Source organism: Chiloscyllium punctatum, chromosome 19, assembly GCF_047496795.1.
Source record: "Chiloscyllium punctatum isolate Juve2018m chromosome 19, sChiPun1.3, whole genome shotgun sequence".
Classification (NCBI taxonomy): Eukaryota; Metazoa; Chordata; class Chondrichthyes; order Orectolobiformes; family Hemiscylliidae; genus Chiloscyllium; species Chiloscyllium punctatum.
In genome coordinates this window covers 47322309-47339297 of record NC_092757.1, presented here as the reverse complement: position 1 = coordinate 47339297, position 16989 = coordinate 47322309, and the positions used below count along the sequence as shown (strand labels likewise).

The window sequence follows — 16989 nt, the reverse complement described above, 5'->3', positions numbered from 1 at the left end:
TTCCTGACGAAGGGCTTCCGCCCAAAACGTCAATTCTCCTACTTCTCCAATGCCACCTGACCTGCTGTGCCTTTCCAGCAACGCACTCTCCACTCTGAATATCAGCAGTGGCAAGATGAGGTACTGAAGTTGGCTTGATGGGTGGGACTTCTGCCATCAGATTTCTTGTGTGGGGATGCTTGCAGCTGTCCAGTTAAGTCCCAAGGTGGGGGGCTGATTCCCACTGGCCTGTCCTTTCAAAGGGGAAAAGTGAATTACTGCTGGCACTCTGAATGTTGGACCTGGAGGAGTTGCCGGGCAGGGCAAGTTTCCGATGATAAGGTCATGGAGAAGTTTGAATACACCTTCTCAAGGGGCAATTAGCGATGGTCAATAGCAGTTGGGTCAGGCAATGGTGTCCTCATCTTATGAATGAATTAGTAAAAGAAATATAAGTTTTAAAATTACATAAACAGTGAGATGCTAGGGCTTTGAGGTTGCTTGGCATAATTCCCATTGATGGAGGCTGTGGAGGAGGTGGGGGGTAGGCCATGTGACAGGAGATGATCAGGCAATAGCAAAACAGTAGCTCACACCCACATTAAGACAGTATTGTGAGGTGTGTGTTTCAATTCACTTTAAATTAAGAACCCAAATATATTAGAAAAAAAGCATACAAATTGTTTAAAAAAGGATTTAGTTCCACTTTAATATATTTACTATGATTTTTGATGCATCCGTTATTCATAAGTATACTTCCATATATACATATAGATATACAAAAATAACTCATATATAATGTAAGTACATTAAAATGTACATTTACACCAATATTTCATACAGATACAATTAATTCAAACATCTATCTTAATAATTCTTTGAGTACTCAAGTATAAACTCATATACACACCTTACATATATACATAAAGGTGCACATTCTGATATAAATATTATACAGTCATTGTACCCTGTGACTGCACAGGACTTTAGGCAGACTGCTTTGCTGCTCCTGAACTACAAGTGAAAATTTTCAAACACAAGATTGTTCCGAGGTGATTTCCTGCATCCTCTGAATTACGTAACACATTGCAGCAGATCACAAAACATTTAGAGTGCTGCAAAGCATTTATCATATTTGATTTGTTGAAAGAGTGAGATGGAGCAGATTGAGAGGATGCTGATGTTGCACAGAATCACTGGTATAGACTAGTTAGACAGAACAGCCTGTCTCTGGGCTGCAAAATCCTGCAACAACTTCATCTGGCAAATGCAAGCATTTGCAATGATCCAGCATTAGTTTATTTGGGATTTTTGTTTTGGTGCTTTCTATGCTCATCGAAACAATAAAGAATTTTGTGTTTATTTTGTTTCAATAATTCTCTTTTCTGGTGCTTGTCTACAGACACTAAAATAAGTGATATCACTACTAGAGATGGCAAATACATATTAACTTTTTTGATATTCCGCGGTACTCAGTGAAGTTGCCAATTTAGTTGGAAACATGTGAGGTATGAGACATAGGAGAAAGTGAGGACTGCAGATACTGGAGATCAGGGTTGAGAGTGTGGTGCTGGAAAAGCACAGCCAGTCAGGCAGCATGTGAGGAGCAGGAGATTTGATATTTTGGGCATTAGCCCTTCATCAGGAATGAGGCTTGTGGGCTGGGGGGCTGGGAGAAAATGGGAGGGGGTGTGGGGTTGGGGAAAGGTAGCTTGGAAAGCGATAGGTGGATGAAGGTGAGGGAGAAGGTGATAGGTCAGAGCGGGGGAGTGATGGACAGGTCCGGAGGACGGTGCCGGGTTGGAGGTTGGGACTGGGATAATTTTGGGAGAGGGGATATGAGCAAGCTGTTGAAATCCACATTTATCCCGTGTGGTTGCAGGTGGAATATGAGGTGTTCCTCCTCCAGATGTCAGGTGGTTAGGGTTTGGTGATGTAGGAGGCCCAGGACCTCCATGTCCTTGACGGAGAGGCAGGGAAAGTTGAAATGTTCAGCCATGGGGCGGTGGGGTTGGTGGGTGTGAGTGTCCCAGAGATGTTCTCTGAAATGATCCGCAGAAGACGTCCTGTCTCCCCAATGTAGAGGAGCCCACACTGGGTGCAACGGATACAGTAAATGATATTGGGAGAGGTGCAGGTGAATTTCTGGTGGATGTAGAAGGATCCTTTGGGGCCTCAGACAGAGGTGAAGGGAGTGATGTGGGCACAGGTTTTTCACTTCCTGCGGTGGCAGAGGAAGGTGCCAGGAGTGGGGTGAAGGCTGGTGGGGGGTATGGACCTGATGAGGGAGTTGCAGAGGGAATGGTCTTTTTGGAACACTAATAGGGGTGGGGACAGAAATATATCTCTGGTAGTGGGGTCTGTTTGGAGATGGCAGAAGTGGCGGAGGGTGATGCATTCTATGTGGAGGTTGGTGGGGTGGAAGGTGAGGATCGGGGGGTTCTGTCCTTGTGTTGGGAAGGGTGGGGCTTGAAGTGGAGGAAATGTGCTGGAAGGCATCATCAACCACGTAGGAAGGGAAGTTGTGATCGTGGAATAAGGGGGCCATCTGGGACTTTCTGAGGTGGAATTGGTCATCTTGGGAACAGATGTGGCGGAGGAATTGGGAATAAGGGGTGGCATTTTTACAGAAGGTAGGGTAGGAGGAGGTGTAGTCTGGGTAGATGTGGGAGTCGGTGGGCTTGTAGTAGCAGAAGTAGACCATTCAATTCAGTAAGGTAATTTGTGTTTTGAATTTCCCATCCTGCCTTGGTGGTACAGTGGTGAGCACTACTACCACATAGTTCCAAAGACCTGGGCTCAGTTCCAGGTTTGGACCACCATCTGTTTGGAGTTTTCCCAGTTTCCATGTGGTTTTCTTTCAAGGTACTCCAGTTTTCTCCCACAGTCCAAAGATGTATGGATTAGCCTTGCTAAATTGCCCCGTAATGCACAGGCTTGGTGGATTAGCCATGGGAAATACAAGGTTTTAGGGATAGAGTAGAGGGGATTGGTTTGGATGGGACACTTCCAGAGAGTCCATTGAACTCAATGGGCTTAATGGCCTGTTTCCACACTGTAGGAATTCTATGATTTGCACCTCACCTTTGATTTCCTTGCTTAACGCAAAGCTATCTATCTTAAAAATCTTTAATGAGTTCCTTTAGAGGCAGAGGTCTAAAGTTGCACAACACTCAGTGAGAAATTAATCTTCTAATCTTCATCCAAAAAGGATGACTTCTAATTTTAAAACAGTGCCCCCTTGTCCTGGACTGACTTCAGATGAGGAAACGTTGTTGAGTGACAATGAATCGAAAGTTTTCGCTGTCTGCTGAATAAAGATTATTCTTGAATCAACAAAACTCACTTCCCAACACATCTGGTATTGAAAGCTGGCTTCAAACTCATGTTTGAGCTTATTGCGCTACTTATGTTCCTATCTTTACAAATGCTTCTAAACTGCATTCCTGATTAGTACAATCCTGGCTTTCCCCTTCCTTTGTCTGGATACAATTCTCAAAATTGTTCCTTAAGATAGTGGCAGTGCCATTAGATGGAGATTTAAATAATTATCGGAATAAATAAAGTGGCAGCAAACTGGATTCAAATGGGATAAGGGCCTAAGTGGGCATGCCTCCTGTGATTATGGAACACTGTTGGTAAGTGTCTGTGCTTGACATGAAAGGTAATGTAGAGGCTGCTTTATCAAGCAGCAAGTACACAACTGTCCCTGGACATGAAGAACAGTAGGCACTTGGGGAAGCTATGAAAATGTGGATGGTGTCTGTGGGTCAGGAGCACACCCTCAGAGAGGGTAGAGGCACAGGGTGATGTGGTTTGAGGTATTTGGTCTGGCAGGGACTCAGCTAAGGGTGGCTGGCGACGTGTCAAAGAGAACTATCTATTCTGGATGAGACTTTAAAGCTGTGTTTGCCCTTTCAGGTGGGTGTAAAAGGTTTCTTGGTACCATTTTGAACAAGAGCAGAGAGGGAAGTGTCACTCCTAGTGTCTTGGTCAGCTTTTAACTTTCAACCAACATCAATAACACAAATGACTTCTGGTCACTTCTGGGGATCTTGGCATCTGCAAATTGGCCACTGTGTATCCTATAGAGTAACAGTGACTACATAGCGACTGAGTAATCACGAACTGTAAAGTGCTTTGGGGTGCCCTGAGGGAGACTGCGTGGGACTCTCTTCCCTTCCTTATGTTCAGTCAAGGTAATGGTTTTGAAAAGGGCTCTTGCTAGGCAAGGGGGCAGTAAACAGCGCTTTAGTGCTGCCCACAGCTGAACCTTTAATACTGTACTCTGATCAAAGTGTTTTTTTTCTGAAATACCGCCAAAGACCTTGTTACCATTGGAAACAACTTTCAGAAGCAGAGGAAATTGGCTACACACTTGATTTGCTCTATGTGCAAGGATGATGAGAGTGAGGAACAATGTGAGTAAGGGTTTCTAAAAACCCCTATGGAAAGTGCTGCTTTTCTTTTGTGTAAAATACAATTGCTACCATCGTTTTTATCCATTCAGAACCTTATTGCTTGATATTCCAACCAGTCATAGAATTGTCTCCTTCGATCCAGCTTTATCCAGTGAATGGCTCCATTCAACTCCACACCTCACCACAGGTATGATGGTAGGGTCTTAGCTTCTTGGGTTGGGTGTCACTTCCTCCGAATCTGCAAAAAAAAAGACAAAATCAGTGAGTTAACAGCAACAGCATTTACAACAAGCTGCCTGACTGCTCCAAAACACTCACTTTGTACATTGTGTGTATTTCCAAGGGTCAGGAAATCTGATGATAAAAGTGGAACTTCCATTACATAGAAACACAGAAATTAGGAACAGGATTAGGCCATTCAGCCCATTACGACAAGCGGGAGGCAAGCCAGGTATCATCAGGAGGTGGAGAAGTCAACGTTCTGGGTGTAACCCCTTTTCAGTCCCAAAGCGTTGACTTCTCCAGCTCCTGATGCTGCCTGGCCTGCTGTGTTCTTCCAGCCTCCTGCCTGTCCCTCCCGATGCTGCCTGGCTTGCTGTGTTCTTCCAGCCTCCTGCCTGTCCCTCCTGATGCTGCCTGGCCTGCTGCGTTCTTCCAGCCTCCTGCCTGTCCCTCCCGATGCTGCCTGGCTTGCTGTGTTCTTCCAGCCTCCTGCCTGTCCCTCCCGATGCTGCCTGGCTTGCTGTGTTCTCCCAGCCTCCTGACTGTCCCTCCCGATGCTGTCTGGCCTGTTGTGTTCTCCCAGCCTCCTGCCTGTCCCTCCCGATACTGCCTGGCTTGCTGTGTTCTTCCAGCTTCCTGCCTCTCCATCTTGGATTCCAGCATCTGCAGTTTTTTTTGTCTCTAATTTGGCCTATTAAACCTGCTCTGCCATTCAATATGACCATGGCTGATCATCCAACTCAGTACTCTGTTTCCACTTTCTCCCCGAATCTTTCGATCCCTTTACATGTAAGAACTAAATTTAGCTCCTTCTTGAAAACATTAAATATTGTGGCATCAACTGCTTTCCGTGGCAGAGAATTCCACAGGCTCACCCCCCCTCTGGGTGAGGAAATTTCTCCTCATCTCAGTCCTATTTGTATCCTTAGACAGTGACTCCTAGGTTAGGACTGTCCAGGCATTTGTAGAATCATACAATCCCTACAGTGTTGAAGCAGGCAATTCAGCCCATCAAGTTTACACCACCCCTCTGAAGAGCCTCTCACCAGCATTTCCCAGGTTAACCTACCCAGCCTGCACATCCCTTGACACTATGAGCAATTTAGGTTAAAAACAATGACTGCAGATGCTGGAAACCAGATTCTGGATTAGAGTGGTGCTGGAAAAGCACAGCAGTTCAGACAGCATCCAAGGAGCAGGAAAATCGACGTTTCGGGCAAAAGCCCTTCATCAGGAATACAGGCAGAGTGCTTGAAGGGTGGAGAGATTGCTGTGCTTTTCCAGCACCACTCTAATCCAGAACTATGAGCAACTTAGCATGGCCAATTCACCCTAACCTGCACGTCTTTGAACTGTGGAAGGAAACGGGAGCACCCAGAGGAAATAGGCGTACCCAGAGGAAACCTACGCAGACACGGAGAGAATGTTCCATCTCTACACAGACAGTCGTCCGAGGCTGGAATCGAACCTGGATCCCTGACGCTGTGAGACAGCATTGGAAACAGCCTTCCTGGTCTAGTCCTGTTAGAATTATCCTTTGGGTTTCTATAAGATTCCCACTTCACTCTTCTAAACTCCAATGAATACAGTCCTAACCAATCCTGAATCAGTCTGGTAAACCTGTGTTGCAATCCCTCCAGCGCCAGACCACCTTTCCTCAGATAAGGAAACCAAAACTGTCCACAATACCGCAGGTGTGGTCTCACCAAGGCCCTGGACAATTGCAGTGAGACATTCCTGCCTCTGCACTCGAATCCTCTCACTATGAAAGCCACCACACCATTTGCCTTCTTCACTGCTTGCTGTGCCTGTATGCTTCCTTTCAGTGACCGGTGTACACAGATACCCAGGTCTCATTGTGCCTCCCCTTTTCCAAATCTATCGCCATTCAGATAATAATCTTTCTTGCCACTAAATTGGATATCTCACATTTATCCACAATATACTTTATTCGCCATGCACTTGCCCACTCACTCGTATAAAATAATTTTAAAGTTAATCCATTAATAGATTGAGGTGGGATTTGAACATCTTGCACTCCAATCCCCAAAACTTGGCTTAAATAATGAACCGTCAATGTTTCAGATGTGTGAAAAAAAATCTGTGAATCTTGTGATTCTGGCCTGATGAGTGGAAAATAGAATGCCGCAGCATAGTCCTTTGTTCAGCAATACTCAAACTGTGTACTAGCAAGCGATTGAAAGTTTAAATAGTTAAGGGGAAGCAGCCTGCAGCAAAACAGTCTGGAGGCAAGAAACACATTACGAAGGAGCATTGAATAAGAAAACAGATTAGCTCTCTTGCCAATTGGCTTTGCTTCAGGAATGGGGCAACTGATACATTGGACAAACTTGACAAATCTGTGTACGAAAAAAAATTAACACTTGGTGCTTAGGTAATCTGATGAGCTGAACTCCTTGGTATTTGCCTGATGCCTGTTCATTTCCTTGACAGGACATTATCAAAATCACTGGAGGAAAAGGCTAATCAGGAAGGAGAGGTCACATCCAGCGTGAGACACAGCCCCTGAATGAGTATATAATTTGAGGAATTTTGAGACACCCTGGGATTTTGTTCCAACTGCCTGTGGAATTTGCAGGTGTTATTTTTTTCTCTAGAACTTTTGCGTACAACTTGCACCATCTGGGAAAGTGTAGTCTAAAGTGTCAAAACTTCCTTTTCCTTTTGTGTCACTGACCCACGGTTAACAGTCGTGCCTTTGAGCAGAAACGCATTCATTCAGCTGTCGACAGTCACCGATCTGGCCAGTTCAGCGAGACAGAGCTGTGGCGTTTAGCTCTGTGCAAGGAGACTTGCTGGGAAGCACTTCAGGCTTGCAAACCATTTACCCCATCATGCAAACACAAAATCCATTTGGGAACAGGCTGGGTTCAGGGAAATAGTGTGACTGACCACTCTCGGTGCTGCAAGGAACAACATTGCCGTGAACTGGTAACTGCAGGTGGCAAAACAGAAAAGACCTGGAAACAGAGCCTGTCCCTCAAGTATGTTGTCATTTTGGGTGGGTACTGTTTTCTCAACATTGTAAAAATAAGAGGCAGAGGGTGGACATTTTGATATGGTCAGAGAGAGGGATTCTTCCTCTGAACCACATGCAGAGAGGATCTGTGAGCAGAACAACATGGCAAATTAGCTTCATCTTCAGCTTCTCCATCAATGACCTTCCCTCCATCACAACGTCCGAAGTAGGGATGTTCGCCGATGATTGCTCAATGTTCCACACTATTCACAACTCCTCAGATAGTGAAGCAGTCCATGTTCAAATGCAACAAGATCTGGACAATATTCAGGCTTGGGCTGACAAGTGGCAGGTAAAGGTCGTGCCACACAAATGCCAGGTGATGACCATCTCCAATAAGAGACAATCTAACCATTATCCATTGGTATGACCATTATTGATCCCCCCACTAATAACATCCTGGGATTACCATTGACTAGAAACATTACCAGACTCGCTTTATAAATACAGTGGGGACTCTTGTAATGCAGTGGTAATGACCCTACATCTGAGCCAAGAAGCTCAGGATCAAGTCCCACCTTCTCCAGAAGTGTGTAATAACATCTCTGAACAAGTTGATGAAAAAGTATTTTTAAATAGAATGACAAAAGAGCAGGTTAAAGGTTGAGAGTTCTGTGACCAGTAACTCACCTCCTGATTCCCCAAATCCTTGCCACCATCAACAAAGCATATGTCAGGTGTGTGATACAGCACTCCCCACTTGCCTGGATGGGTGCAGCTCTAACAACACTCTAACACCATCCAGGACAAATTAGCCTGCTAAATTGGCACTACTTTCACCACCTACTATTGACCTCCCGTGCTGTTGATGATGCACAGTGGCAGCAATGTGTACCAGACAAAAGATGGACTGGCAAAGAAGGTGCAGCAAAGCATGGGAGGCATCACGGCAAGGCTGAGAAGGAGCTGTTAAAAAGACATATAGATCAGAGTCTATCATTATGTCATTATGTCCCAAACTGCAGACACTTTTGTGTTATATGCTTCCAGGAAAGGAGATAAAAAAAAACACACACAACCCCTGGTCTGTGTGTCAGAATGGGCTGATGTAGTAACATGTACTAGTCACAGCACGAAGACAGCCATTGTACACCCCTGCACTTCAGGTAAAAGGATGACTCGCTTTTGTGTTGAGTGCTGGAAGCCAAGGCAAGCTAGTGAAATCACTGCCAAGAAGATAATAAGACAAAAAGCCTGTCAGCTGACTGCACAGTCATGAATCTCAAAATCATCTGCTTCACTACTACCATACAACTCAACAGCTGCCATGTTCAATCATCAGACCCAGACTCTGACTTATATGTCTTTTTAACAGCTCCTTTTTAACTAAATGCATATTTCTCATGTATGTTGCATTTTATTATACTTCCATGTATTTAGTATCTAATGTATTGACCCTTTCTTTAACTCAAGAAAATTAATCTGGCTCCTTTCTAAGCATTAATATATTTGGTTTGGCAAAAGGTATCCGTGAGGGAAGGGATTTTTCTTAGATGAACCACATCACAGCTAACCAAGGGAGGGGTTGAGTTAAGATGGGAAGCCAGTTCATATCCTCAGCCTGGAGTTTAACCATTTGGGATGACCCCAGCAGGACCGATTGTGACAGAAGTGTTGGGATCCATCAGGCTGCAGTCACTAGCTTAAGATCGAGATTTTGGATGTAGATGGGGTCTAACTCGATGTGTTTGTCGATAGAGTTCCGGTTGGAATGCCATGCTTCTAGGAATTCTTGTGAGTGTCTTTGTTTAGCTTGTCCTAGGATGGATGTGTTGTCCCAGTCGAAGTGGTGTCCTTCCTCATCCGTATGTGAGGATACAAGTGAGAGAAGGGTCATGTCTTTTTGTGGCTAGTTGGTGTTCACGTATCCTGATGGCTAGTTTTCTATATATAGAAAGCAGGAATTTTCAGCATTGTTTCGCATGAAGTCCACTGAAGATGTAACCTAGTAAGGTAACGAAACGTCTGGAAATGAACCTTTCAGCTCAGCGAGCAAACCTACATCCAAAACCTCAACCTGAGCTACAAATCTTCTCAAAACTCATTAAGATCGAGCTGTCCGGATGCATTTACCAGCCCTGCCCAGTTTCTGGAGCGATTCCCTTCTGGCCAGAGATCTTAGGATGGAGGGGGTGGGGGTGAGAATCTGTCTGATTATTCACATGAAGGCTGACAGTAACAAACTCACCATCCCAACTGGATGATCCTCTTGCTGAGTCAAGGGGCAGTTAATAATGGTGATGACCCAATCACTAATGGGGCTGCTGACTGATTCCCCTCCTCTCTCGGCTCAGCCAGGTAACTGCAGGGGCTGCAACCAGATAACCAGTCGATGCTGGAACAATTGTGCAACCACCTTTAACAGTTTTTAAGGAGTTCAGCTTAATTTTCCTTTCCTTTCCGAAACAAATGGCTTTATCTCGAGAGAATAACAACCTCAATCCCCGTGCAATGAACCCAAAAGAGAACAATAAAATCCCAGAGATGCATCTATGCTTTTCCACAAATTACTCCAGCTCCCTGCGTTGCAGTCCAGAACCATGCCAGAAAACTCCATTGATTTATTTACTGTTAATTATTAGGCCTGACAACTGAAGGCAATAAACATCACCAAGCATGAATTGTCAAATTAAATGAGATGATTAATCTTCTGGAGGTGCCCATGCTTTCCTTTCTGTTACAGGGTGGTAGTGGGAGATGAGTGAACATTATTCCATTATTTCATCAGTAATTTTCCCCCACTGCAGATAGTCAAGAACCTTTATCCACTAATCTCTAAATATATGGCACAATGATCAAAAGGCTCCACCATCGGAAGCAATGTTTTACTCACTATGAGACTATTATCAGGAGCTATGCCCCTCCTGGGGTCACAGACACTCCATTTGGGATTGTGAGATGGCCCTGTTCCCAGCAATAATGGTGACTGTGGAGAGGAGATGGAGCAGTCCAGTTACTGACCAAGCTGCTGCTAAACATCGGGGGACAGACAAAGAGCCTCAAGTGCTCATTCTCTTCAGAAAACACTTCTAACATCGAGCTGAAGTAGGCCATTGTGCACAGACTCAGTGTAGTCAATCAATTGCTTACCGAGTCAACCAATCGCTTACTGAGTCAATCAATTGCTTACTGAGTGGGGGATAATGTGAGAAGTCATGCACTGAGCTGCCAAGGTAAGTAACAGTTTGACTGTGTTGCTGCACTTGTCTGCCTGTGGTACAGGCTCCTCAGCCTGGACCAAAGACCCAGGGTCAACTGGACCAAACAGGCAAGGGGAATGTGACCAGGAGTGAATGGGGCAAGATCAGTTGAGTGAGTGAGTGGAGTTTGGGAAGATGTGGAGTTAAGGGAGTGAGTGGGTGAGTGAGTGGGAGAATAATGACTGGGAAAAGGGACAGTTGAATGAGTAAGTAGAGGGAGTTTGAGGAGAGGTGCGTTTTATTCATGGGACATGGGCATCCCTGGGCCAGCATGTATTGCTTATCCCCAGTTGCCCTCAAGAAGATACTGGTGAGCTGTCTCCTTGAATCACTGCAGTCCATGTGCTGTAGGTAGGCTCACAATGCCCTGAGGGAGGGAATTCTAGGTCACTTTGACCCAGCGACACTGAAGGAACGGTGATATATTTCAAAGTCAGAATGGTGACTGGCTTAAAGGGAAACTTGCAGGGGTAGTGTTTCCACGTACTGCCATTGTCCTTCTAGATGGAAGAGGTTGGAAGGTGTTGTCTAAGGATAAACAGTGAATTTCTGCAGTGCACCTTGTAGGTAGTACACACTATTGCTACTGAGCGTCAGTGGTGGGGGGAGTGGACACTTGTGAATGCAGTGCCAATCAAGCAAGCTGCTTTGTCCTGGATAGTATCAAGCTTCTTCAGTGTTGTTGGAGCTACACCCATCCAGGGAAGTAAGTAGAGGGAGTTTGGGAAGAGGGGCAGTTGCGTGAGTGAGCGGTGGAACAGTGTTTGGGAAGAGAGATGTGTGGGTATGTCGGGGGAGGGGTGATGGAAAAGAGGCATCTGTATGTTTGTGCATGTGTGTGTGTGTTGGGGGCAGAGGGGCTCATGTAAATGTGTATGTTGGGGTTGTCAGCAGGAAGAGGGATTTACTAAGTCTTCTGTCACCGGGGAATAGGAAAAACCTGGAAAACCCACAGAACTTCATAAAGTAATACCATTTTTACAAAATATTTGAAAAGCATAGATGTTCATATTTATCTGACATCTGTTAACCTGTTTTCTCTCGAGCAGAGGAGACCGAGGGGATATACGTTTGAGGTGTACAAGATTATGAGGGGTCCAGACAGGGTGAATAGAGAGCAGCTGTACCCCTTGGTTGAGGGGTCAATCATGAGAGAGCACAGCTTTAGGGTAAGGGACAGGAGATTCAGAGGGAATTTGGGGAAAAACGTATTTACTCAGCAGGTGGTGGGAATCTGGAATGCACTGTCTGGGAAGGTAATGGAGGCTTGAAACTTTATAAGCTTTAAAAATGTTTGGATGAGTACTTCAAATATGATAGCATTCGAGGATATGGGACAAGTGCAGGAATTTGGGATTAGTGCACCTTTTGTGGTAGTTATGTCAGTGCGGACTTGATGGGCCGAAGGGTCATTTCTGCCCTTATGGCTCTATGAATCTATAAATTTCAATAATCATATACTAATCATTACTTTATTGGTACTGCATTTTTGCTGATGTCTCAGGTCTTGAAAAAAACTGTCTAGGGAAGTGACGGCCTATGACTGGACTGCTGATCCAGAAACCCAGGGAATGTCCTGGGGACCTGGGTTCAAATCCTGTCAAAGCAATAAAAGGGAAAATCTGGAATTAAGAGTCTAATGATGCCTAGAATCCATTGTCAATTGGTGGAAAAGCCCACCTGGTTCATTAGGGAAGGAATCTGCCATCCTTACCTGGTCTGGTCTACATGTGACTCCAGACCCACAGCAATGCGGTTGACTCTTAACTGCCCTCTGGGCAATTATGGCTGGGCAGTAAATGCTGGTCTAGCCAGCGACAGCTTCATTCCATGATTGAATAATAACAAAAAACCCCACCTTTAACCTTCCTTCAACCCACTGGGACAGTCCGTAAATCACACATAACTAAGTTTATTCCATCAATTAGTGCTGACAGACAGTAATCCACCGAACCCGAGAAAGACAATGCTCAGACAGACAGGTACAAACAGTGTTGTTTCAAAGAGAAGGTTCACTCGCACCTTCACAGAGAAACATCAATAATGGAGACTTCACCAATGGAGCTTGAAACAGTAAATTATATTTTTTAATGGCTGACCTTTCCTCTCCATTGTTATTTTCCACTTACGATTCATTCTTATTAAGATGTAATAAAAGTCACAACACATTCTTACAGTTACATTTTTGTTTGATTTCGTCTGACAAATATGAATCTACAAACTGCAGGGTGGTGGGAAATGACCCTTAATATAAAATCTAGGCTTACACTCTGGTGCAGTACCTGAAATGCTGTACTGTCAGAGGTGCTGGCTTTCAAAGAACATGTTAAAACCTCTCTGGCAGTCCTGCCTTATGGATATACATGATCCCACAGCACATTTTTGCAGAGTTTTCCCTGGTGTCCCAGCCCAGAACCAGCATCACTTTAAAAAGAGATGTCCAGGTGTTCAGCATATTGCTGTTTGTGGATTTTGCTGTGTTCAAATTAGGTGTTGAATTTCCTGCAGGCTAACAGTCACTATACTTCCGAAATATTTCATTGGTTGTGCCTCACTTTAGGACGTCATGAAGGAAGTTACAAAAATGCAATTTGAGTTTGCTAAATAAAGAGACTGGCTTTCAACACTTTACATTTTGCAATTATCAGGACAGTTGCAAGAATGCCAAATTACAAAAGGGAGCAATCATTGATACTGTGCGACAGAAGGGTCCTGATTGGTTAGTAAGTTGACTTGATTCTTCAAAGCAATGCCTTGACCATTGACTTGCCAACCAATCAGCACTCTTACCCGGTGTGGGATAATTTGCCACTGCTTTTAAAATTTGACATTCTTGAATCTGTCCTGTTGAGTGTAAGATGAAAATCTTTGACAGCGTTTCTTAACTTTCTTTTGAACTTTGATAGCCATTGATAGAACTGAGAAGTAAATGACCAATGGTTAACACAAGGATCAATGTTGGGTCCACTGTTTTTCGTCATTTGTATAAATGATTTAGATGTGAATATTGGAGGCCTGCTTAGTAGGTTTGCAGATGACACCAAAATTGGAGGTGTGGTAGAGTACAACGGATCTTGATCAGATAGGCCAATGGTTCAAGGAGTGGCAGATGGAGTTTAATTTAGATAAATGTGAGGTGCTGCATTTTAGAAAGGCAAATCAGAACAGGACTTATACATTTAGTGTAAGGTCCCGGGCAGTGGTGCTGAACAGAGAGACTTTGGAGTGCAGGTTCATAGCTTCTTGGAAGTGGAGTCGCAGGAAAATAGGAGAGTCAAGAAGGCGTTTGGTATGCTTTCCTTTATTGGTCAGAGTTTGAGAATCGGAGTTGGGAGGTCATTTTGAGACTATACAAGATATTGATTCAGGGACTATTGGAATACTGCACACAATTCTGGTCTCCCTATTCCAGGAAGGATATTGCGAAACTTGAAAGGGTTCAAAAAAGATTTACAAGGATGTTGCCAGGGTTGGAGGTTTTGAGCTATAGGGAGAGTCTGAATAGGCCAGGGCTGTTTTCCCTGAAGCGTCGGAGGCTGAGGGGTGACCTTATAGAGGCTTATGTGGGGCATGGATAGGATAAATGGACAATGTCTTTTCCCTGGGGTGGGGAAGTCCAAAACCAGAGGGCACAGGCTTAGGATGAGAGGTAAAAGATTTAAAAGGGATCTAAGGGGCAACCTTTTCACGCAGAGGGTGGGGCGTGTATGGAATGAGCTGCCAGAGGAAGTGGTGGAGGCTGATACAGTTACAACATTTAAAAGGCATCTGGATGGGTATTGAATAGGAAGAGTTTGGACGGATAAGGGCTGGGTGCTGGCAAATGGGACTCGACTTATTCAGGATAACTGGTTGGCATGGACAAGTTGGACCGATGGGTCTGTTTCCGTGCAGTATATCTCTATGACTCTAGGTTTTCCTTTCGGTAGATGGAGCTATAGATAGCAGGAGCTGGTGATTCGTGACCATGTCCCACAGTTTGGGTCAGGTCAAAGTCCGTAGATCCTATCATCAGAACATTCCGGAAGTTAGATGTTGGGCCCAGTTCACCTTTGTTGCCAAGGTAACAGCAGTGAGAAAATGAGTGCAGCTTGAATCTGGTTATACGATTGTGTGGCTGTTTACTTGTTTTCATTGTTGGGAAGATATCACACGAAAGCAAGATGAGAACCCATGGAGGTGGGGCGATTCACCATTTGGACAAGGAGGGCATTTTCAAGATGGCAACCTGTAACTGGTGGGGTGCCACAGGGATCAGTGCTGGGGCAACCTATATTAATGACTTGGATGAAGAAAGTGAATTTACTGACACCGAGTTTGTGGGTGTCACAAAAGTAAGTGGTGAGGATGACACAAAGAGTCTACAGTGTGGTGTTGATAGGTTAAGTGAAGTGGGCAAGAACTTTGCAGATGGAACATAAAGTGGGAAAATGTGGGATTGTATATTTAGAATATAGGAGTTTTATTTAAACGAAAGACTGCAGAAAGCTACAACACAGAGGGATTTGAGGGTGCTATTGGTAATAGGGAAGGCAAATGGAAGTTATTTCAAAGGGAATGGAGTACACGTTGTTCTCCACATTTCGTTAACACAAATTTGCGATAACACGATTGACAAATTGGGGACACTGTTTTGAAAGCGCAAAGTTTTAAAGTGTGTATTGGTTATAACGTGATTCCGGCCCCTTTTGTTTAAATGGTGCAGCTATTACATGATATTCTTATAACACGGGATTGCACAAGAATGGAACTACCGTGTTATAGAAGAACTGACTGTACAGAAGTAGGGTGACTTTGCTAAAACCATACAAGACACTTGTCAGACCACAGTGGCAATACAGTGAACAGTTTCAGTTCCCTACCTAAGGAAAGATGTGCTGCCATTGAAGAAGGTTGACTGGATTGATCCTGGTATGAAGAGATTGTTTCATGTGGAAAGGTTCAGTGGGTTGTTTAAAAGAATGAGAGACACTGTACTCCCTGACCGGGCCCTTTGTCCCACCTCTGTGAGCCCTGGAAAAGCACAGTATAGTTAAGGGGGCCAGCGAGAGGACTGAAGGTTGAGAAAACCTGCCCTTCACGGGATGACCAGCAAACACCAACCCAGCTCTACTCAAGTCCGGCAGAGAAACTGCGAGCTGTTGCTTGCACTGTGCTGACAACCCACGGAAACTAAGATCACCGGATTATATTTGTGGTACAGAGCTGACGACAGGGCTCCTGAGCACCTTTCATTACTTCAACAACAATCATCACCTTGTCGCAGAAACCACGGACCTCCACCTGAGTCAAATAACCCTTAGCTCCACGTGAATGAGGTTGGAATAGCTTCTGTCCAATTTTGTTGACAAGCTCCAAATTCACTGACAAAAGGAATGAATATTATTGGCTTTGGCTAAGGTGCTGTGTGCTGGGCCACAGTTTGGTTTGAGCAGTTTGAACAATGTCTTTCTGAATGCTTCTTTGTTTGATTTCCAGCTCCAAGTCACTTTGCTCCATTTTCTCATGTTTTTCTGTCGCTCAGCAGCACCCAGCCCAGAAGGTGGGGGAGCAGCCTGTTCCCATGCGCCCCTTCACCCCAAGAGAAGGTCATCTCTACAAAATGCCAACCTGCACATGGAGGGAAAGAGGGGGCTGCACGTTGATTTGACTTATTTATTGTCATGTGTATTTTCTTACAAGGTACGGTGAGGTGAGGAGCGTCGCCACTTTCTGGCGCCATCTTAAAACTCAGAAAAATAAACTAAAACATAGAATATAAAGGCAGAAGAATAAAGAAGGAAACATGTTGAACTTGACAGGTCTTCGTGTTAAGTGCTCCACCATAGACCATAGGTCTGATGGCCAGGTACAAGTCCCCTTCACGTGTCACCACTAGAATGGAAGTCGCCACCATTTGGTGCCATCCAAAGATTTGTAGGTTCAGGTGAACTGGCCATGCTAAATTGCCCCATAGTGTTCAGGGATGTGTAGGTTAGGGTGAACTGGCCATGCTAAATTGCCCCATAGTGTTCAGGGATGTGTAGGTTAGGGTGAACTGGCCATGCTAAATTGCCCCATAGTGTTCAGGGATGTGTGGGTTAGGGTGAACTGGCCATGCTAAATTGCCCCATAGTGTTCAGGGATG

At 44.7% G+C, this 16989-nt stretch overlaps 1 protein-coding gene across 2 annotated transcripts in view; it reads right to left on the bottom strand.

The window, feature by feature from the left end:
- Positions 1-688: 688 nt before the first annotated feature.
- The window catches only part of LOC140491317 (protein spinster homolog 3-like), a 137572-nt gene continuing 121271 nt past the window's right edge, over positions 689-16989 (bottom strand). For both annotated transcript variants that reach the window (XM_072589329.1, XM_072589330.1), the window contains exon 12: positions 689-4638. In XM_072589329.1, the coding sequence (XP_072445430.1) occupies positions 4604-4638 (35 nt within the window). In that variant the 3' untranslated portion in view covers positions 689-4603. The remainder of the gene's footprint in view (positions 4639-16989) is intronic.